Source organism: Trichomycterus rosablanca, chromosome 26, assembly GCF_030014385.1.
Source record: "Trichomycterus rosablanca isolate fTriRos1 chromosome 26, fTriRos1.hap1, whole genome shotgun sequence".
Taxonomy (NCBI): domain Eukaryota; kingdom Metazoa; phylum Chordata; class Actinopteri; order Siluriformes; family Trichomycteridae; genus Trichomycterus; species Trichomycterus rosablanca.
In genome coordinates this window covers 4,671,583-4,695,255 of record NC_086013.1, presented here as the reverse complement: position 1 = coordinate 4,695,255, position 23,673 = coordinate 4,671,583, and the positions used below count along the sequence as shown (strand labels likewise).

Here is a 23,673-nt window from a genome sequence, read left to right as displayed (position 1 = left end):
ATGAATGATGATGATTATAATAATAATAATAATATAATATAATAATATAATATATATAATATATTATTTGTGTTATATTATTTGTGTTATATTAATATATAACACAAATACAGGGAAATTAAATTATATGAATGATGATGATAATAATAATAATAATAATAATAATAAATAAAGGGTAAAAAAACAGGGAAATAAAATTATATGAATGATAATAATAGTAGTAATAATAATAACAATAATAAAATACAATTAAATGAATGATTATAATGATTATAATTTAAATTAATAATAAAAATAAAGGCTACTAAAATACAGGGAAGTAAAATAATATGACTGATAATAATAATAAAAGTATATAATAATAATCATCATCATAAACAAAAATAAAGGGTAACACAAATACAGAGAAATAAAATTATATGAATGATAATAATAATAAATAATAAATAAATAAAAGGTAACAAAAATAAAGAAAAATAAAATTATATAAATGATATATAAATGAATAATAATAACAATAATAAATAAATAAATAAATAAATAAAAATACAGGGAAATTAAATTAAATTAATGATAATAATAAATAAATAAATAAAGGGAAACAAAAATACAGAAATAAAATTATATGAATGATAGTAATAATAACAATAATAATGATGATAATAATAGTAATAATAATAATAATAGTAATAATGATGATGATGATAATAATAATAATAATAATAATAATAATAATAAATAAAGTAAGAATGTAGGATATATAAGGGAATATATATGCGGTATTATCTGGGTGGAATTTACATGTTCTCTACGTGTGCACGTGAGTTTACTTCAAGTACTCAAACCTCCCTAAAATATGGCAAAAAATAAACGGCTCGTGCACGTGTAACGTATTATGCACGCGCACCATGTCATGCACGCGCGGTTTGTTGTAAGAGCGCAGAAATCCCGCAGATTACAGAAAACAGCGCAAAACGAAAAACCACGGCCGGTGTGTTTAACACTTATTAGTGCAGGTGCAGCTCACTCGGTCAGGACTCGGTCAGGACTCGGTCATGACCTAACTGTTCAGGTGTCTGCAGTGCCAGACTGTCTGGTCAGCACGTGCCTCAGCTACAATGTATCAAAGCACCTGCTCACGTGCGCCAGAAGCACGAGGCGATGTTTATTTTTAGACAGACACGTGTTATGTGTATTTCTTATTATTGCTTTTACTCTGGGTAATATAGACACCTTATATGGCCAAATGTACGTGGACACCTTTGCGAATTATAGAGTTTGAGGTTTTTCTTTGGGCTGCTCCTGTATTTAGGGCTCATCACAGCGGATCTGGTCCTTTTTACGCCGGATACCCTTCCTGTCGCAACCCTCCTATTTCTATCCGGGCTTGGGACCTGCACTGAGAGCAAACTGACGAGTGCACCTTTCAATGGCGAGGCTGTTTGCAACCCAAGCTTTGTGTGTAAGGGGCTGTGTAGTCGTAGGCCAATAAAAGTGCTCATACTAACTCCTGTCCACCTTTAGAAGCACCTACTATGGGTTGCCTGGTCCAGAGGAATCCTGTTTCCTCCAAAACCATGTTGGTGGTCGGGATGGGCCGGGCCGGGCCAGAGTGGGGATTGGGAGGGGGGTGTTTTATCAATTGACACCCTGTCCATGGTGTTCCTGCTAGGGAAACCAGTGCTAGGGAAACCAGACCCGATTCATGTTGGTGGTCAGGCCTGGTCAGCCAGGGTGAGGATTATGGGGGCGGGGGTGTTGGTTTATTAAAGTCCTACATTGGATTGGCACCCTGTTCAGTGTGTTCCTGCCTTGTGCCCAGTGTTTACTAGTGAAACCGGACCCCATTAAACCCATCCCATTTTCTCCAAGACCATGATGATGGCCATGCCTGGTCGGCCAGGGTGTGGGTTATAGGGGATGCTGGTTGGTCAAAGCCCTGCAATGGATTGGCACCATGTTCAAGGTGTTCCTGACTTGTTCCCAGTGTTTACTAGGGAAACCGGACCCCATGAAACCCATCCCATTTTCTTCAAGATCATGTTGATGGCCAGGCCTGGTCGGCCAGTGTGGGGATTATGGGTGGGGCGGTGTTGGTTTATTAAAGTCCTGCATTGGATTGCCACCATATTCAGGGTGTTCCTGTCTTGTGCCCAGTGCTAGGGAAACTAGGCCCTATTCAACCCATATCATTTTGTCCAGGATCATGTTGGTGGCCAGGCCAGGCCAACCAGGTCATTGGGGGTGTTGGTTGGTCAAAGCCCTGTGATGGATTGGCACCCTGTTCAGGGTGTTCCTGCCCAGTGTTTACTGGGGCAACCAGACCCGATTCGACCCATCCCATTTTGGGATGGGCTGGGCCAGGGTGTGGGTTGTAGGGAACGTTGGATGGTCAAAGCTCTGCAAAGGATTGTCACCCTGTTCGTGGTGTTCCTGCCTTGTGCCCAGTGCTAGGGAAACTAGACCAGATTCGACCCTGACCCTTGGCCTTTAGTCACAGAGGTGCTGGGAATAGACGGTTCCATTTCTTCTTTACTCCTACAATTGATTTACTCTGGCTGTGGAGGGTGTGGAAGTTTTTTGAATACTTACCATGTGGCTTATGTGTATCCTCCACTACTCGTGCTGGCGGCGACCAGCCACCAGGTGTCACTGTTGCAACAGCAACCAGAAAAAACCCTATATGACCTGTTTGTCTGTGCCAGACATGAACTGGAGAGCTCTATGGTGATAGATTAGCACAGCCTTTCTCAACCGGGGTGCCACGGCACCCTGGGGTGCTGTCTGGCTTCGTCAGGGGTGCTGTCAAAAATATTCTGACGTTACTGATATTATGAAATAAATTTAAAATACAAAAAAGTCAACTTATCATGAAAATATAGACCATTAGCTGCCTCAAACATCAAAATTTGTCTCACACGCCCCTTTCCCCATGATACAACGTCAACGCGGGTTGCGTGCATTGCCTATAGTGATGGCTCGTTCGCGAACGATCCGATTCTATTGAACGGCTCTTTAAAATGAACAAAAGAAACTGAGTCGCGCCTCTGGGAGCCGCTATATATATATAACCATATATAACCATTCTGATATATATACAGTGTATCACAAAAGTGAGTACACCCCTCACATTTCTGCAAATATTTTATTATATCTTTTCATGGGAAAACACTATAGACAAGAAACTTGGATATAACTTAGAGTAGTCAGTGTACAACTTATATAGCAGTGTAGATTTACTGTCTTCTGAAAATAACTCAACACACAGCCATTAATGTCTAAATAGCTGGCAACATAAGTGAGTACACCCCACAGTGAACATGTCCAAATTGTGCCCAAAGTGTCAATATTTTGTGTGACCACCATTATTATCCAGCACTGCCTTAACCCTCCTGGGCATGGAATTCACCAGAGCTGCACAGGTTGCTACTGGAATCCTCTTCCACTCCTCCATGATGACATCACGGAGCTGGTGGATGTTAGACACCTTGAACTCCTTCACCTTCCACTTGAGGATGCGCCACAGGTGCTCAATTGGGTTTAGTCCATCACCTTTACCTTCAGCTTCCTCAGCAAGGCAGTTGTCATCTTGGAGGTTGTGTTTGGGGTCGTTATCCTGTTGGAAAACTGCCATGAGGCCCAGTTTTTGAAGGGAGGGGATCATGCTCTGTTTCAGAATGTCACAGTACATGTTGGAATTCATGTTTCCCTCAATTAACTGCAGCTCCCCAGTGCCGGAAACACTCAGGCAGCCCAAGACCATGATGCTACCACCACCATGCTTGACTGTAGGCAAGATACAGTTGTCTTGGTACTTCTCACCAGGGCGCCGCCACACATGCTGGACACCATCTGAGCCAAACAAGTTTATCTTGGTCTCGTCAGACCACAGGGCATTCCAGTAATCCATGTTCTTGGACTGCTTGTCTTCAGCAAACTGTTTGCGGGCTTTCTTGTGCGTCAGCTTCCTTCTGGGATGACGACCATGCAGACCGAGTTGATGCAGTGTGCGGCGTATGGTCTGAGCACTGACAGGCTGACCTCCCACGTCTTCAACCTCTGCAGCAATGCTGGCAGCACTCATGTGTCTATTTTTTAAAGCCAACCTCTGGATATGACGCCGAACACGTGGACTCAACTTCTTTGGTCGACCCTGGCGAAGCCTGTTCCGAGTGGAACCTGTCCTGGAAAACCGCTGTATGACCTTGGCCACCATGCTGTAGCTCAGTTTCAGGGTGTTAGCAATCTTCTTATAGCCCAGGCTATCTTTGTGGAGAGCAACAATACTATTTCTCACATCCTCAGAGAGTTCTTTGCCATGAGGTGCCATGTTGAATATCCAGTGGCCAGTATGAGAGAATTGTACCCAAAACACCAAATTTAACAGCCCTGCTCCCCATTTACACCTGGGACCTTGACACATGACACCAGGGAGGGACAACGACACATTTGGGCACAATTTGGACATGTTCACTGTGGGGTGTACTCACTTATGTTGCCAGCTATTTAGACATTAATGGCTGTGTGTTGAGTTATTTTCAGAAGACAGTAAATCTACACTGCTATACAAGTTGTACACTGACTACTCTAAGTTATATCCAAGTTTCATGTCTATAGTGTTGTCCCATGAAAAGATATAATGAAATATTTGCAGAAATGTGAGGGGTGTACTCACTTTTGTGATACACTGTATATGTATATATATATATATATATATATATATATATATATATAAATATATATATATATATATATATATATATATATATATATATATATATATATATATATATATATACTGTGGGGTCAAAAAGTATTTAGTCAGCCACTGATTGTGCAGGTTCTCCTACTTAGAAAGATGAGAGAGGTCTGTAATTTTCATCATAGGTACACTTCAACTATGAGAGACAAAATGAGAAAAAAAAATCCAGGAAATCACATTGTAGGATTTTTAAAGAATTTATTTGTAAATTATGGTGGAAAATAAGTATATATAACAAACAAGCAAGATTTCTGGCTCTCACAGACCTGTAACTTATTCTTTAAGAAGCTCTTCTGTCCTCCACTCGTTACCTGTATTAATGGCACCTGTTTGACCTCATTATCTGTCCACAGCCTCAAACAGCCTCCAAACTCAACCATGGCCAAGACCAAAGAGCTGTCAAAGGACACCAGGAAGAAAATTGTAGACCTGCACCAGGCTGGGAAGAGTGAATCTACAACAGGCAAGCAGGTTGGTGTGAATAAATCAACTGTGGGAGCAATCGTAAGAAAATGGAAGACATACAAGACCATTGATAATCTCCCTTGGGGTCAAGATCTCATCCCGTGGGGTCAAAATGATCATGAGAACGGTGAGCAAAAATCCCAGAACTACACGGAGGGACCTGATGAATGATCTGCAGAGAGCTGGGACCAAAGTAACAAAGGCTACCATCAGTAAACACACTACGCCGAGAGGGACTCAAATCCTGCAGTGCCATTCGTGTCCCCCTGCTTAAGCCAGTACATGTCCAGGTCCGTCTGAAGTTTGCCAGAGAGCATATGGATGATCCAGAAGAGGATTGGGAGAATATCATGTGGCCAGATGAAACCAAAATTGAACTTTCTGGTAAAAACTCAACTCGTCGTGTTTGGAGGAAGAAGAAAAACCCAAGAACACCATACCTACTGTGAAGCATGGGTCATGCAATTGTTTTGTTTTTCTGCAAAGGGGACAGGACGACTGATCCGTGTTAAGGGAAGAATGAACGGGGCCATGTATCGTGAGATTTTAAGCCAAAACCTCCTTCCATCAGTGAGAGCATTGAAGATGGAACGTGGCTGGGTCTTCCAGCATGACAATGATCCCAAACACACCGCTCGGGCAACGAAGGAGTGGCTCCGTAAAAAGCATTTCAAGGTCCTGGAGTGGCCTAGCCAGTCTCCAGACCTCAACCCCATAGAAAATTTGTGGAGTCCGTGTTGCCCAGCGACAGCCCCAAAACATCACTGCTCTAGAGGAGATCTGCATGGAGGAATGGGCCAAAATAGCAGCTACAGTGTGTGCAAACCTGGTGAAGACTTACAGGAAACGTTTCACCTCTGTCATTGCCAACAAAGGTTATGTTACAAAGTATTGAGTTGAACTTTTGTTATTGACCAAATACTTATTTTCCACCATAATTTACAAATAAATTCTTTAAAAATCCTACAATGTGATTTCCTGGATTTTTTTTCTCATTTTGTCTCTCATAGTTGAAGTGTACCTATGATGAAAATTACAGACCTCTCTCATCTTTCTAAGTAGGAGAACCTGCACAATCAATGGCTGACTAAATACTTTTTGGCCCCACTCTATATACAGTATATACTGTATATATATACAGTATATATTTCTTATTGGCTGTAATTCAACCATTCTGCTTCCATCAGTAGAGGGAATTAATCAGTCATAATAAGAGCTGTTAATTGTCGAAATTCAAATCACTTTCAGTATCGTGGAGAGAGCAAGCGACACACACACACACACACCGACACTCAAACTCTCAAACTCAAAAGAAGCTTTATTGGCATGACAAATAAGGACATTCGTAATGCCAAAGCAAGTTACAGAGAAATATTACAAATAACAATAAGAAAGAACAAAAATATACAGAACAGTTACATGTGCAAAAAATATAAAATAGAATAAAATATTAATAGAAACAGTGCAAAATAATAACAATAAAAATTATAATATTTACATGAATGAGGTAGTAATAAGAATCAGTTTGTGTGTGTGTGTGAGAGAGAGCTCATTAATGTAAATATTATAATTTTAATTGTTATTTTGCACCGTTTTTTATTAATGTTTTATTCTATTTTATATTTTTGCACAAGTAACTGTTTTGTATATATTTGTTCTTTTTTATTGTTATTTTTATTATTTCTCTGTAACTGAGCTTTGGCAATACGAATGTCATGCCAATAAAGCTTCTTTTGAGTTCGAGTTTAAGAGCCGTAACCGAGCTACAGAGAAACCATGCAGACGATGAGCAGTGCTAGTGGTATGATGACAAATAATTGAGAAATAAACTATAAACTTGTTTAATGATGTTAAATCTGATTGGTTCATGGTGCGTATGTTTTAAAGCAGAAACAAACACAGGCTCATCTCTTCACAAGAGAGGATTTTTCTGAAGCTTAATGCAATGCAACCACAGTACGTCTCTTCCCTGTAGTGTTTTTGTGTGTTAGCAGTCCTGGGGATGCAGAGTGTAAGTTTTTTAATACATTTTAGACTGGGGTGACTCGAGATTTTGAATACTTTTAAAGGGTGCCGTGACTGAAAAAAGGTTGAGAAAGACTGGATTAGCATACTGGCAGACTTGTAAACAAAGGACGACGAGTTTTAACTGTGCTTACTGTACACTTTTATTCATTTTATTAAAAAAACAAAGGAAAAAAGGTCACAACATTTACCCTCGTTAATAATACAGAATAATGGAATATTTGTACAAGGAAAGTAAAGTATGTGTGTATGATTTCCTCTCAGATCTTCTTCTATTAAAAATATCAAAGAAAGGGTACGTAGTATGAAACAGTGATGTGTTATAGGTCATGTGACTGGCTTCTCGGCAGAAAAGTCCATGTTTTTAACCCATGATGGAGTAAAAAAAAAAAAAGGGGGGGGAACAGAAGCCTGGATTAAATTCACCTTTGCATTTTGATCAACAAGCAGAGTGCATGCAACGTGAGGCCGTACACACACCGTCCGGATCACACCGGCTCAAGCCAGAGCAAACACTCCCATCGAAGCACATCAGAACATCAGTAGATTTAATCCCACGATTTATTTCGGTACAAAAGAGAATCGAATGACGGCATTTCAAAAAATCATCAAGGACGATTGGACGACGTTCAGTTTGCGTTTGTCATTTTTACAGTTTAATAAACAAATCGAAGCTAAAAATGTTGACAAAAATGAAACGGACTGTACAGACACACACCAAGAATATATTTATAATAAATAAGGAGAAGGATTTCGACCCTGGAATGGTCAGGAAACGTCTGCGCTCTATTTATCCGAGCTCCTATCAAAGCCTCGATACACACACACTCACACACACACACACACACACACAGCTCTGTAGAGATGTGCAAAAAGCAAAATCAGAAGAGCTGGTAGTAGTAGACGTAGTTTTAAAAATGCAGATGGGATGAATCACAGGGAACGTCAAGTGCAAACGTCGCCGAACTAGCACGTGTCCTGGACAGGAAACATCCTCCAGGAGCTCGGCTCTCTTTCCAGCGTGACGTCTGTGCTCCGTGCTCCGTGTTTCCTGCGGCATGATGGGAAAATCCTGTACAGCGAGTAAATGGTGTTTAGAATGAACGGTGGGAGTGTCTCTCGGGGTTAAACGTCCGTTGAGAAATAGAGTGTGTTCCTCTTTAGTTCGGCAAAGGAGATGGGAGGGTGCTGTAGGTAGTACAGTAAGACCTGCACCTGTGGATGGAAGACACAGAACGATGGAGTTAGCGCATCGCATGGTTATTAATCCATTAATATGATGATGGGCGTGTCCATATACTTTTGGCAGTATAATGTACTGTATATTGCTGTCCTGAGCGTGATAGTTTTATGTTGCAGTACAGAAAAGAACCACTAGGTGGCAGAAAAACGCACTTAAAATCCTTGTATACTAGAAACTACATAAAGGGCACATCTCTCTTTACGTCCTTCCTGTGTCGAGTTTGCATGTTCTCCCTGTGTCCGTGTGGGTTTCCTCCAGGTGCTCCGGGTTCCTCCCACAAGTCCAAAGACATGCAGCCAGGCCAATTGAAGCTGCTAGAAATTGTCCATTAATATGGTGTCAGTCCTACTCTGTGGCTAACGTCTTTCCACAAGATTTTAAAGTGTGCCTGTGGGAATTTGTGCCATAGCATCTATGAGATCAGGCACTGGCTCACGATCAGTGGTCCAGTTTATTCTGAAGGTGCTTGATAGTGCAGGCCACTGCATAGTCCTGCTAAAACAGTAATGGGCCAAACTGTTGCCACACAGCTGGAAGGATATGATTTTACATACCCGGTGTCCATATACTTTTGGCAGTATACTTTATATTGCTGTACTGAGCGCGATCGTTTCAGTTAATACGAGCCGCTCATGTTGCAGTACACAAGTCAACCACGAGGTGGCAGAAAAACGCACTTAAAATCCTTGTATAGTAGAAACTACATAAAGCGCACGTCTCTCTTTACGTCCTTCCTGTGTTGAGTTTGCATGTTCTCCCTGTGTCCGTGTGGGTTTCCTCCAGTTGCTCTGGTTTCCTCCCACAAGTCCAAAGACATGCCAGCAGGCCAATTGGAGCTAATAGAAAAGTGTGTGTGTGTGTGTGTGTCATGTGATGGACGACCTATCCGAGTGTTTGCTGCATTTCGCCCAATGAATCGGACCCACCGTGACCCTGACCAGGATAAAACATGGGCATTAATATGGTGGTGGTCCGACTTTTCCACTTTTTTTGTAAGCCTTTCCACGAGATTTTAAAGTGTGCCTGTGGGAATTTGTGCCATAGCATCTATGAGATCAGGCACTGGCTCACGATCAGTGAGCTCTCGTCAGGCTAAAACAGGAATGGGCCTTCCCCAAACTGTTGCCACACAGCTGGAAGGATATCATTTTATATAGCCGTTGTCCATATACTTTTGGCAGTATAATGTATATTGATGTACCGAGTGCGATCGTTTTATGTTGCAGTACACAAGTCAACCACCAGGTGGCGGAAAAACGCAATCTTGAAATACTTGAATAGTAGAAACTACATACAGTGCTTCCCCTTCTACCCCCTTATTTTTTTTGGCTACCCCCCTGTTTAGCGGTCGCACACTGGATCATTCTGATCCGCATACCTGATCCGGCACAGTTTTATAGATACCCTTCCTTAAACAACCCTGCTGTTTTTATCTGGGCTTGGGACTGGCACTGCGAGCGTACTGTCAAGTGCACCCGACACTGGCTAACCGTTTGGCCCATGTCTCCTCCAGGCATAGCCAATCATGTCAGTGTAGATGGCTGATCGGCTGATAGCGCTGATGTATAATGCATAATAAAAGTAATTATAATGTAACATCAGTGATTCACCATGTTAGCATTTAGTGACTAACCGGTCAATCAGTTATCAATTATATGAAGGAAATTATATGCTTCTTCATATGGTACTTTGCAACAACAGTTTAGGGAAGGCCCATTCCTGTTCCAGCAAGGAATATAAAGACATGAAGAAAAGCCTTGACCTCAACCCAACTGAACATCAGTTCAGGCTTACTTGACCAACATCAGCGCCCAGCCATACAAACTGTATGCTGTCTTCTTTTGACTGAACGGGCACAAATTCCCACAGACATACTTCAAAGTCTTGTGAGAAGACTTCTCAGAGGAGGGGCTGTTCTAGCTGCTTAGATCACAGGTCCATCAGGCAACACACACATACACACACACACACACATAAGAAAACCCCTATATCTGTTAAGGGCAGTGGTGTCTCGGTGGTCTACTATGACTAGTGATCAGAAGGTTCCTAGTTCAAGCCCCACCACTGCCAAGTTGGGCCCCTGAACAAGGCCCTTAACCCTCACAATTGTAAGTCACTAGTTTACCTGAGCCATGACGTCGTGGGACCAGATATCGGAGGCGAGCGTGATGTGGGGTTTGTTGATTTCGGTTTCGGACGGTCTGAGCAGCGTGGGGCCGAAGACGGTGGCCAGGTTGTGCAGCGACATTTTATTCACCGGCTCTTTTTCCGCCACCCTGCAAAAAAACAGAACATTAATGTATTAATTGTTTTACCACCGCTATATCCTGGTCAGGGTTGCAGTGGGTCTGGTCTAGTAGTTTGGGTTCGGGTCATATTTAACATCATGAATGAGGTATTAAGTAAATGACAAAGAGACAAATAATCTAATATAAGGGCTCGGTGGGTAGCACTGTCGCCTCACAGCAAGAAGGTCCTGGGTTCGATCCCCAGGCGGGGCGAATCCCTGTGTCTGTGTGGTTTTCTTCCGGGCGCTCCTGTTTCCTCCCACAGTCCAAAAACATGCAGTCAGGTTAACTGGAGACACTGAATTGCCCTATAGGTGACTGTGTGTGTGTGTCTGGCGCCACCGTCCAGGGTGTTACTGTGTGCCTTGCGCCCATTGAAAAGCTGGGATAGGCTCCAGCACCCCTGTGACCCTAATTGGATAAGCGGTCAAGAAAGTGAGCGAGTGAGTGAGTATATTGCCAAAAGTATTAGGACACCTAAATGTGAGCTTGCTGGACATGCCATTTCTGAGAAGGCATCTCACAAGACTTTGGAGTATGTCTGTGGGAATTTGTGCCCTGTATTTGCGTGGCTTGGCATGGACGTTGATCAGGAAAGCCTGGGACGTTCCGGTTCATTCCAGAGCTGTTTAGTGCACAGGGGTGCAGTCATGCTGGATCAGGATAGGGCCTTCCCTAAACTGTTGCATCACACTTAGAAGAAAACAATAATGTAAAGGAAATTATATGCTTCCGTCATTAGAAGGGGTGTCCCAATATTTTTGGCCATATAGTGTGTGTGTGTGTGTGTGTTTACCTCTTTAGGTGCTCAAGCAAGGTGAGGAAGGTGATGAGGTTAGGGTCAGGTAAGGAGCGCAGCAGGTGCATCATGCAGTTCTCCTTGGCTGCGGGGTCAGACAGCGCTGTAAGACAGGACAAAAAAAATGGACACCCAGTTTAAAATTACCAGCCTTTGCTTGCGGTTGGGTCCTTGAGCAAGGCCCTGTATACTGTACATAGGGTATACACACTACTTGGATAAAGGCATCTGCTAAATTCCATTATGTAAGTGTATCATGACTGATGGAAAGTCATACCGATGCCCTCCATGAAGGCGGGGTAGAGGCGGTCAGTCAGGAGGGGCTCGGGCAGTTCTCTGAAGTAGAGCTTCAGCGTGCCGGCAATGGCGTTGATGTCCATATCGCTCAGCATCACCAGAATGTCTTTCGTATCTGAGTGGAAAGAGAGAAAACCACAATCATTAAACATTACATGGCCAAAAGTATGTGGACACCTGACCATGAGCTTGATGGACATTAATATAATTGCTCTCTGTCTGGTTAATCAAAGACATTGGTGAGGTCAGGACCTGACGCTAATCAGGAAGGTCCGGCTGGGCGCCTGACACGAACAATAAATGGCTCGTTTGTATTGAGGGGATTCCGAAGGGGATTCCTCACAACTGATGCAATTACAGCCTCTGCTGGCTGATTGATGGTGCCTACACAGAGACGAGGGATAATGGGATCAGTGTGTGACTCTCCATGCGCAAGCCTGATCCACATATGAACTCGGACCATGCTGGACCAGAAAAAGGCCTTTCCTAAACATCGGAATGCCCTCCAAAACAGCAAGGGGTGCTTAAAGGCAGCCATGGTGAGTCTGGGCAAGGACAAACCACAAAGTGTGGACAGGTTGTTGGGTGGCCAAGACTCTTCAATGCCAGAGTACATGAAAGCTAAGGCGTCTATGATGCAGATCATCTTAATAGCGGTGCATCAAATCCTTCTGTGTAAGGGGCTGCATAGTCACTGGCCAGTCAGAGTGACCGTATTAACTACTGTCCACTGCCAAAAGAACCCACAATGGGCTTACAGGCTACTGGACATTAAAGCAATGGAAAAAGGTTGATGGCCTAACGAATCTTAGTTTCTAATAGATCACGTGGATGGCAGGGGGACGAGCATATTGCTAACCAAGTAAGGTCCATCAGATACCACCTTAAGATGCCACCTTAAGATCTCTTGTGAAGTCCATGTCTTGCTGGTTAGAGGTCAGAGCTCATTGACAGCATATTAGAACAGTATATAACAGTACAGAAATGTTATCAAACTGTAATTCTGAGCTGTGTGTGTGTGTGTGTGTGTGTGTGTGTGTTTTAAGCCAGCTGGAGAGGGTCAGTCCTCTCTCTGCCCTTTCCCACAACTCTGCTACTTTTAGACATGTTTACAGGAACGAGTGAATCCTTGAGGAGGAAGAGGGTAACAAGACTAAATAAAAACACTGAAGAAAAGAGGGTTGCCAGATTTACACATAAACATGTAATGTGTAACATATGAATTGATGATGACCCTCTACACCAGGAGTATCAAACTCATTTTGACCGAGGGCCACATCTGCATTATGGTGGCCGTCAATGGGCGGCAGTCTGTCTTTTAAGTCTTGGACAATTTGTTGTCTTTCTTGGAAGCCAAATTTAGCATTATTAGCTCCATGTTTGGTGTGAAAATGCAAAATTTTTGCTGTATATTTATATTGTACTTTTTACCACAGACACGGCCTAATAAACACAAGCTGGAAATTTGGCAGGAAAATTCAGAACCTGGCAACCCTGTAGTGACGTCAACCAGGCGAGGTGAACAGCGCCAGTGCCCTCTGCTGTTTAAAGTGAATATCGATTCATTATACATGTAAACCGATTTGAATCGTCACACGTGTGAATCGATTTTTTGATAAACGATGTCGTGTGGTGCATCGTTACATTCCTAGTAATATTCCTAAACGTCACTTGTTGAAAAGCCGCCTTAGGTGGTCGTGGGCCACGTAAAATGCTTTACACCCTTAGAGATGGTCTAATCAGAATTTAATCAACTTTTAAACAAATACAAAGCTAAGCAGATAAATCCTTCATACATGGCTATTCAATTTGGGGTAGAATGTGAAGGGTTAAATCAAAGAAGCCACTTTGTCTCCCTCTGCTGTTGGGGGAAATAATGTTGGTGATTGGTGGTCCAGCTTAAATGTACAAAGGGACCAATTTTAATAGACGGCAAATTGACCAATCATATCCTCCCTGTACATAGGTGGGCTTTATTATCGCTAACTTTATGTCAAGTTCCACCCACTGTGAGACCACAGAGCTTATGTGATGACGACTTACTGGTATCAAACGCTGCCTTGAGCGCCTGAATGTCAGTGGCTACACCGGAGATGCGGTAGATTCCCACCTCGTCGATCCCTCTCTTCTCCACCTCCTCGATACACTGACGTACGATATAAGGCACCTTGGAGCGCTCGCGCCTGACAGGTGGACGCACAAACACAAACAGAATTAGAAGTTGAATTACACCGTGGCAAGCAGTGGTTCTCAATTTGGGGTTCAGGTAACCCCACGGGTGAGAACTAAGGAGCTGTCGTAGACTTGTGTCCTAAATTTCCCCCAGGATGAATAATGTATCTATCTGGGTATAAGAAGGTTTCCAAGACCTGGAACTTTCCTAAATCCCCATTGGGAGAGCTTACTAGAAGTTCCAAACTTACTGTGTAGCAGCAATCCTGCCTGGTTGTATGAGAATGCCCAATCGCATCCAGAGGCCTTTGCAAGCTCATCAAAAGACCTACAGGATGACCCTATCAAGGCAACCATAAGAAGACCCCTTAACAACCAAGGACTTCATGGTTGGACTCCACTCTTGACAAAGAAGAGCAGGAACGATCGACTGGAATGCACCAGAAGGAATTTGGATCCACCTTCAGAGTTCAGGGAGACGAGGCCATGACCAGAAGAATACCTCCAAGGCAAGCAAGGCACACTTCCAAATACAAAAGCTTGGTTAGAGAACCAGTTCTGGAATGTTCCTTGTGGGCTTGTCAGTCTCCAGCTTAAAATCCCATTAAAAGCCATCAAAACACAATGAGCTGGAAGGTTTTGAGCCGGATGTGTTTCTGAGAAGGCATCTCACAAGACCTTTGATATATGTGGGAATTTGTGCCCTGTATTTGTGTGGCTTGGCATTGATGTTGGTCAAGAAAGCCTGGGACTTAGGAGGGTGTGAGTCCCTGTAATCCATCAATCAATCAACAGGAACAATAACTAACAAGATTAAGACTAATATTGCTGGAGTGCCCAGGTCTAAGGGATAATTACTGGATTAATAACATTAAGGGTGCCTACTTGGTCACTACGTTGATTTTGACGCCAAACACCCCGCTTTGCTTCTTCGAAGGTGTCCTCTTCAAGCTCAGGTCCCGACTCGTGAACTTCATCGAGAACTCCACTTTAATCTAAAGGAGACAAGCAGATCAAGCAAGAGTCACTTCTGGATTAAAGGACTGCTTTGGAAAGTGAAAATTTCTGGTTCAATGATTGCTGCTTACCCCGTTCATCTCGATCACGTCCACGTGCCAGTTCTTGGACTGTACGGTCTGTGGGTCCAGCTGAAAAAGGAAAAAAAATAGAGTTTGAGTGTTTGGGATTTGAAATGAAGCGCTTTCACTGGAAAAAACCCAAACAAACAGAACTAGTAAACATCAGACATTTGAGTACATATACTGTACTGGATTGTTGATTGGAAGGCCACTAGTGGGCTACTAGTTCAAGCTCCACTACTTCCAAGTAGCCACTTGGGCACCTGAGTGTTCGGCCACAATTGCAAGTCACTTTGGAGAATTTTAACCCCTTTCCAGCCAGCAGAGGCCACAATAGCAGCGGCAGTGAGAAACCCTGTCGACCTCCCTCCTTCAGGCATGGCCGATTGTCAAATCTCTGGATAGAGTTCCATCTAGAGGAAGCCAAAGGATGCCTTCAACTCCTAGAATCCACAATCAAATGATAAGTATGCTATCAGATCGGGACATGGCAAACTTTTATGGTTACTTTGCTGCAGAATTAAGGCAGCCATATGCGTATGCACTACATGGTCAAAAATACGTAGACACCCCCTCCTAAATGTTGACAATAAATAGACTTTTAACTTTGCAGTTAACAGTTTAGGATGGACGCTTTCCCGTTTTAGTCTGCTTCCTTGCACAAAATGACGTCCATAAAGATATGGTTTGACCAATGGCCTGCACAGGCATCTGTGGGATGAAATGAAACTTGATGAAGTCTTCGCAGAAGTTAGACTGGGCATCTCCATATTAATGGTGTTAAAATGTCCAACAAGCTCATGGTCAGGTATCCACATACTTTTGGTACACTGCTAGTAAAAGCCAGCACAATTTTGGAGCTTTGTTATTTTTCAATAAAAAAAGACAGTATTTACTGTTTATGTTCAGCATGGGGATTCCCAGTGGACATAAACGACAAAAATAGGGACAAATCCATGGGAAGCGAACTATTTTTACTCCTTTTTATTTTTTTCCTTCTTATTGCTGACTATGAAGGCGCTCGTATATGTGAATAAGTGAAAGCTGCCTAAACGGAGGTCAAATTTACTTGATCCAGATACGTGCATGATTCCATTCTCATTTGGTCAAGAAATTCACCTACAAGCAACCTTCAGATGTCCACAATCTTCTCATCCAACTACAAAACATGTCCACGCATTAAAAAAACGAATTTATTTTCACATGGGTCCATTAGTATGTGTCCGTTGTTAGCATGTGTCCATTAGCATCAACTCTCTGAGAGAAAGAAGCATCACACACATGGTCAGGAATTCGGCCATTCTTCCAGACTCGTTTCCCATGCTGCTCATGCAGAGCGTGTCTCGGGCCTGATGGATGATTGGAAGGAACCCACTGGGGACCGGTCCTCGTTCGAAACGAGCATGTCAATCAAACCAGATCAGTAGTCGAGCGAGGAAGCCCATTTCGAATGACACCAGATCAGATTCGAAAACCAGAGTAAATCGGAGTTATTAGAGTAAAGCCTAAGATCAACACGTGTAATGCCAAGCATCGACTGGAATGGTGTAAAGTACCCAACCCTTAGACTCCGTGGAAGCGCAAGTGGAAAATCCGTCACTATGACACACTGATACGGGTTTGGTAGACGTCAGATTTAGTTGGCTACCAAAGTTCAAAGCTGTAAAGTATGATGGAGGAGGACTAATTTGTAAATAATAGTGATGTTCTAGAGAATTTGCACTGTTAAGTTGCCACTGTTGGGTTCTTAAGCAAGGCCCTTAAGTCCAGAGTTCCAAACGGCCTCAGGAAGCAACATCAGTACAAGAAACAAGTAAGGTTCACAGACTGAGGTTCCATAGCCAAGCAGCCGAACACAATCCTAATATTGCCGAACATAATCCAATGTGCAATGCGGAGCATCAAATGGAATGGTGTAAAATACACAACCAAGACTCTGGAGAAACGAAAAAGATGTTGTCAGGAAATCCAACACTATCCGGCCTTGTTCCAAATCTAGTGGAATATATCCACCTTCCTAGTTAAGTGCAGGAGCAAGTTTCCCTTAGTGTAGTCATCATTACCGACATTGTTTTTTGTACAACATGCTTGTAGCAAGATTATAATCAAGTAATTGTCATGGCATTTACATTATTGTCCCATTGGGAAACCAGGCTGATATTGCAGCATGTTATTTGGCAGCACGGACGTGGTGATTAACGTTTCCTGAGCCTCGTGGGAATTGTAGTGTTTTCGAATAAAGAACCAGCTCATAACATTCAGAGAGGCAAGCTAGAACTTGGCACTCGAAAGCTATGATTGCCCCAGCGCCGAAAAGCCCCATATGGCACTATAATAACAGGAGTAACAAAACTAACTTCACCAAGATGCCTCTAACCCTCCATAAAATCATTACCCAGAGGACAACAAATGGAGCTAAATGACCGGCCTCGTAGAAAGACATACTTCTTTATACGTTCGACCCAAGTATGGCCGTGCATCTTCCAACCCCTTATTACACAACTCCAGCAAGAATGCGCCATTCTTTGCATGTGGGAACGCAGCTTTCTCAAGAGATATAAAACCACAAACTGTGCAGCCTCTATTTATTTATACAGCGTTCCCGATAGAGGACGGTGCATGGAAAATGCTACCCTTTGGGTAAATCCTCAAAGCGATGCTTAAACAAAAGGAGGTGGACAGATGGAAGAATGAATGGCGTCTGGAATACAAGTTTGACCACTGTGGATATAAGGGATTTACATTACATTTCATTCCTTTATGTTTACAAAACAACTTACAGTACTGTGACTGTATATTGTCTGGGCAATTGAGGCTTATGGACCTTGCTCAAGGGCCCAACAGTGGCAACCTGGCAGGGTGGGGCTTGAACCAGCAACTTTTCGATTACTAGTCCAGTTCCCTTACATTACCCTAATCCTGCCCTGTAATTTCTCTCAAAATCAAAATCTCTCTCAAGGGTCAAAGAGACTTCTTATCTCAGCTGTGCTATCGACCAGCCGGGCACCTAGACACACTTAGACCACAGAATTGGCTGTGTCTGATAGGGGCTGGTTGAAGGGAATCATTCCTGCAACTGCCACTTCTGCAAGAGAAACAGAAGTTCACAGGTAGTGGTATGCGACTCAGTCGTATGCCTTACGGCTCTCTGTGAGACTTCGCCTCTAGCAGGTGGAATGGTGTCAGAATACTATAGTGCACTTCTTTCCTCAAAATAGGACAATTTGGGACAAGGTCTGGGACTAAATGTACCCACAGAAACGTATTGTTTTTTTGTAGTGCCACCTGTCAAGAGAGTTTGGGGAACTCTGGTTTCCTCTTATCTTTCCTATCAAAAAATGCCAATCAGTAAGGGAATAAGTAAATGTGTTATGCCCTGTGATTGCCCTGCACCCAGTGTTTGCTGACCCTTATAAGAATGATGTGGTCACTAAGAAAGAATGACCAGTTGAATGAGCAGACTGCAAAGAGAGCAGGTGTTGGACTTAGTAGACGAAAGCTATTCGAGTTCCTCTTCTCTATTCTGTCTTTTTCACTTTGTTCTGCCAGCATAGAGCGGAGCAGGAACACAGTGTTCTCTGACTACGCCAGCCCTTGCCTGAGTGTGTGTGTGTGTGTGTGTGTGTGTGTGTGTGTGTGTGGTCATGGCAGGGAAAAAACAGAATGCGGTGTGTCTTCAGGAACACTGTGACCTGCAGAAATCACACACATACAGAAGTTGCCTCAACCCCACACGTGGCAGGGCAGTACCAGGTGCAGTTGGTCGGTGTATATGAGTGTCATTGTGGGCTCTAATGCAGGCATGTGGAAGGCTTGGCTCAGGGCCAAATGCCACCTACTTAGAGCTTATCTTGTACAACACATGTCTAGGTGTCTTATAACTTACACGTCATTACGACTGGCAATGACTAAATTATAAACACTACACACACACACAGATAAGGCAAAACATAATGACCACCCTGAGGTAAAGATCTGACCACATGCTAAGGGCCAGATGACCTTGTTGAAGCATCTCTGAAACGCCAAGGGATCCTTAGGAGGTGAGCGGTCCAAGAAGGAACAAACCACAAACCGCAGACAAGGTGCTGGGCGCCAAAGACTCATTAATGCCAGAGAATGATGAATGCTTGGACATCTAATACGGATCAACAGAGGAGCTAGGTGCATCCAACCCTTATCTCTGGAGCAGCACACCGACAGAGTGCTGGGCGGCCAAAGACTCATTAATGCCAGAGAACAAGAACGCTATGGCGTCTAATACAGACCAACAGAAGAGCTACGTTGCAACCAACCCTTCTGTGCATCAGGATGTATAGTTGACCAGTCAAAGTGCCCATGCTAACTACCATCCACCCTTGGAAGCACCTACTTATCTCTGAAGCAACTGGACTCCAAATTCCTCGTAGATCATGTGGATGGTCCAGGATGTGTATCACTAACCCAGGGAAGACATGGCACCAGGATTCACTCTAGGACCATCCACTTTGCAACATACCAGATACCCCAGGACACCTTAAATCGTCTTGTGGAGTCCAAGTCTCAGCATTTTTAGGTTTCTGTTCTTTATTTTGGCAAAGACTACCCCCCCCCAAACCCACCACACACACACACACACACCGTCCCCTTGGTCTAATAAGGTAAGGAACACAACATGGAGATGCCGAGCTAAGCTCTGGCCTGCTGTGATGCCGCTGATGGATGTTATGCACACCAAACTTATGTTACACTGACCTCATTATGCATTCATTCCTTTCACACACGCACACACACACACAGAGTAAAAGTCCTCATTAGACAGTGTCTTAATCAAAGTGAACCAGAATGTTTATTTCATGACACCTGACGCTAAATGCTCTTATCAATCACCACCTCCAATTAACAACAAAGCAAGACTTCAAACACACACAAATGTATGTAGACGCCCATCAAAACTTTGCACCCCCCTTCTCCCAATCTAGTCATTTCCAATTCCCTACAGCAATTCCTTTGCCGCTTGCAGCGCCCACTCACTTTCCAAGGAGAGCTGCTCTTGCCCAGAGACTAGCACTCTAACGACTGGAAAAGAGTACAGATAGTCCCGCTGTACACTAGGGGTCAGTCCGAAAACCTAGTTAGCCGCCTTGCTGCCTGCTGCCCACTGCCTACCTAGGCAGCTGCCTAAGTAGAGAGGATTCTAATAAGACATCGAACCTATAATGCAGGTTATTCAGATGCACTACTTAGACAGCGATTACGCCAATTACATCAACGTAGTTTTGCTTACTAAGCTAACACAGTTAGCCTCAGGCCATTCAAACCAATAGGCTGAGGGGGCACAACCCGCTAGTATGCCAGCTAACATCTCCCTCCATCTCCACCTCCCTCCCTCCCAACAAATAAGGCCTTCCCCTTTAAGAAAGCATGAGATGCACCCTTGTTCATTCAGTCAGATTATGGTTCCGAATTAGGGCACCTCAGTAGGCAGCATTTTAAGGCATCTAAGAATTTAGACATGCCTTCTTCTCAGGAGTGCGTAAGATGACGTAAAATGCGTTTATGTAGAGAGATCACTAGGTTTTCGGACAGACCCTATATGTATCCTCCACTACTCATGCAGCGGCAAACCCTATCCAACCTTTCCTCTCTCAGGCAAGGCCAACTGTACCCGGCCAGCCCAGCTGTTTTTACCTTGGGGTCAATGTAAGATACTGTCCCAACTTTTTCTGATTTGTGATTGTAAGAAAACAGAACTAATTTGCCCAGTGCAAGCCATAGACTAGTGGATATTGTACTGGACCAGTATTCATAAGGTTGCTGGTTCAAGCCCCACCACTGCCAGGTTGGGCCCTTGAGCAAGGCCCTTAACCCTCAATTGCTGAGACTGTATACTGTAATGTAAGTCTCTTTGGATAAAGTAATCATAAGGTTGCTGGTTCAAGCCCCACCCCTGCCAGGTTGGGCTGCCAGGTTGGGCCCTTGAGCAAGGCCCTTAATCCTCAATTGCTCAGACTGTTTACTGTAACTGTAATGTAAATCTCATTGGTTAAAGGTGTTTGCTAAATGCTGAAAAGGTCAATGTAATTTGCCCAAGCAATTGTAGGGCCTTGCTCAGGGACCTAACAGTGGCAGTTGGGATTTAAACACACACGCTTCTGATTAAACTCAAAGCTCTATGCACAAGACTATCACTGTACACTAATACTGTTCCAGTGGCTGTGTTTTTTGGACACAGAATTTGCAATGAAAGTGTGTTTGGCTTAGTTCCGCCCTCTATTAGGTCTCAGCTGTCTTAGCATTAAGGAATCTGCCGAGATGGCGCACTTATGCATGGCGGCAGCTGCCACCAAGCACACACACACACTCATACACACGTGTGTCTGGAATGGCACAAACACGTGTTCTGGAGCATGTTTCTGGAGCATCTGGCCACGTGGCACCACAAAGAAGAAGCAGAGTTCATATCTGTATCTGCCCATACGAAGGGTGAACTGGATTTTCTCTGGTTATCTAATCGCTGTTATCTACCTGACTAGCGGGTTAACTTGGCAACCCCAAAAAAACTTGGCGAGCACTATTCTGACTGGATGAGGCCCAACAGTGGCTACTTGGCAGTAATGGGACTCGACCCGGCAACCTTTTGATCAGTAGTCCAGTAGAGCTACCACTGCCTTAGGTCTTTAGAGGCCCGTATTTAAATCAGACAGTCCAGTCTGGTCCTCTTCCAGGAAACTCCCAGTCATCAGACAGGAAGTCTAACTCCTGTTGACTCACACCAGCTCACATCATCATCACCACTATCGCCAGGACCAAAACCACCGATGACTACTGGGTATTTTTGTAGATATTTTGTCTATGACTGATAAGATCTCTTTATGCCTGGAAATGTTGGCCAAGTTGCCAACCGCTTCTTTTCACCTTGGCAGAGATGGGTTCACGCGAGCTCTACATTACTGGCAGTCTCTATGCAGCCAGCAGAGGCTTGAATTGGAGCAGTAGGAATCCGTTCGACCCTACCTCCCGACAGACACAGCCTTGGACATTGTCTGTCTAGGCTCCTGGCCGGCCGATAGTACAGCTGGGATTCGAAATCAGATCCCAGTGGTTGTGGGTTGGCATGTTAGCCCGCTACACACCCAAGTGCCCCTGAATCATTTAAAAAATGAAAATGTTGAATCTGTCCTTATGTATTTATACACTATGTGGCCAAAAGTATCTGGACACCTCACCATTGATACAGCATGGCTCCCTTCCCTTGGGGGTGCCACAACCTCCACTATATTGAGAAGGCTATTCACAGGAAAGTGTCTGTGCTCATTCAGTGCACTCAAAAAAGCATTTGCCACCTGTCTCGACATTCTGATTCATCCCAAAGGAGTTCTTTGCAGGCCACTAGAGTTCCTCCATGCTAAACCGGTCAAACCATGTCTTTATGGACACCTGAACTCAACGATTCTGCCATCTAGGACAGGGTTTGTCAAACCCCTTGGGTAGGTCGCAAGCCCAAACAAAATTGGTCGCAAAATAAACTTGTACATGAACGCCCCCTTGTGGAGCCTTTACGTTAGACATTGTAAACCATAGTGGGACCAGATTACCACCAATTTCGTTAATTAACTATATTTAATTAAGTGTATTAATTAAACAAGTGGGTATTAGCCTAGTGTAACAAAGGTTTTCCACTTGCTAATTTTGGATTTGAACACATTACCTAACCCGAGTCCTGTCTGCATTCTGATTTGCTGCTAATTAACCAAACGTTTTATATATAATTATACACTGAAATGTTAAAATGTATATCTTATTAAAATTAATAAATTGCAAATCTAGACATCCTGACACAACAATTTGCCACGTCTCTTTAAAGATGCTAATGCTTATCCCTAATGGACATCCGCTGGTTATCCTTTAATAACCATTAAATCGAGTGTAACGTATTGCCAGCATGATAAAAAAAAACACCCTTTGTAATGAACGTGCCAACATGAACTATAGTGACCTTTGACCGTTCAGAAGAAGCATGCCCGACACCCAGCGGGGGGTTGCATTTAAAACCAGGCCAGTGGGATATTGGGTCAAAACCCCCAGCCACTGTAATTACCCCAATCAAAGATGCCTTGCCACGGGCACGTACGTGAGGGAGCGCTAAGCCCTTAGCGCAGCCATGAAAGATTTATGTCTGCTGTTAAAGGGAGCATTAGGGGTGGACGGGCATTTGAGGGGAAAAAAAGCTCTTTAAAATGTGCAAAGGGTGATAAGTGTTCAACAGGGATTGAGACATTCCCCCAAGGGTAAAAGACCGAGGAATGAGTGAGTAAAAAGGGTTTGTGTTTCTGAGGGTGAAATTGAGAAGGTTTGGTATGTAATTTAGGATGCAGCAACATACTGTATATATCCCTCAAACACAAATATTTCATAACAACAGAGTTAAAGCTTTTATCTGTCCTGGTAGGTCACTGGTCCGCTCTCTGAACACTACCACCCAATAACCACACACCTGAAGGCCACTTGAGAAGCTTGTCTTGTCTATAAATCAGGTTTATTACACTAGCATTTAGTTTTAG

At 43.5% G+C, this 23,673-nt stretch overlaps 1 protein-coding gene across 5 annotated transcripts in view; it reads right to left on the bottom strand.

The window, feature by feature from the left end:
* Window positions 1-7,634: 7,634 nt before the first annotated feature.
* abr (ABR activator of RhoGEF and GTPase) overlaps window positions 7,635-23,673 on the bottom strand; it is a 117,245-nt gene continuing 101,206 nt past the window's right edge. For all 5 annotated transcript variants that reach the window (XM_062988581.1, XM_062988582.1, XM_062988584.1 and 2 more), the window contains 7 exons: window positions 15,140-15,199; window positions 14,937-15,046; window positions 13,923-14,062; window positions 11,860-11,994; window positions 11,580-11,685; window positions 10,621-10,771; window positions 7,635-8,467 (listed from right to left, as the gene is read on the bottom strand). In XM_062988581.1, the coding sequence (XP_062844651.1) occupies window positions 8,378-8,467; window positions 10,621-10,771; window positions 11,580-11,685; window positions 11,860-11,994; window positions 13,923-14,062; window positions 14,937-15,046; window positions 15,140-15,199 (792 nt within the window). In that variant the 3' untranslated portion in view covers window positions 7,635-8,377. The remainder of the gene's footprint in view (window positions 8,468-10,620; window positions 10,772-11,579; window positions 11,686-11,859; window positions 11,995-13,922; window positions 14,063-14,936; window positions 15,047-15,139; window positions 15,200-23,673) is intronic.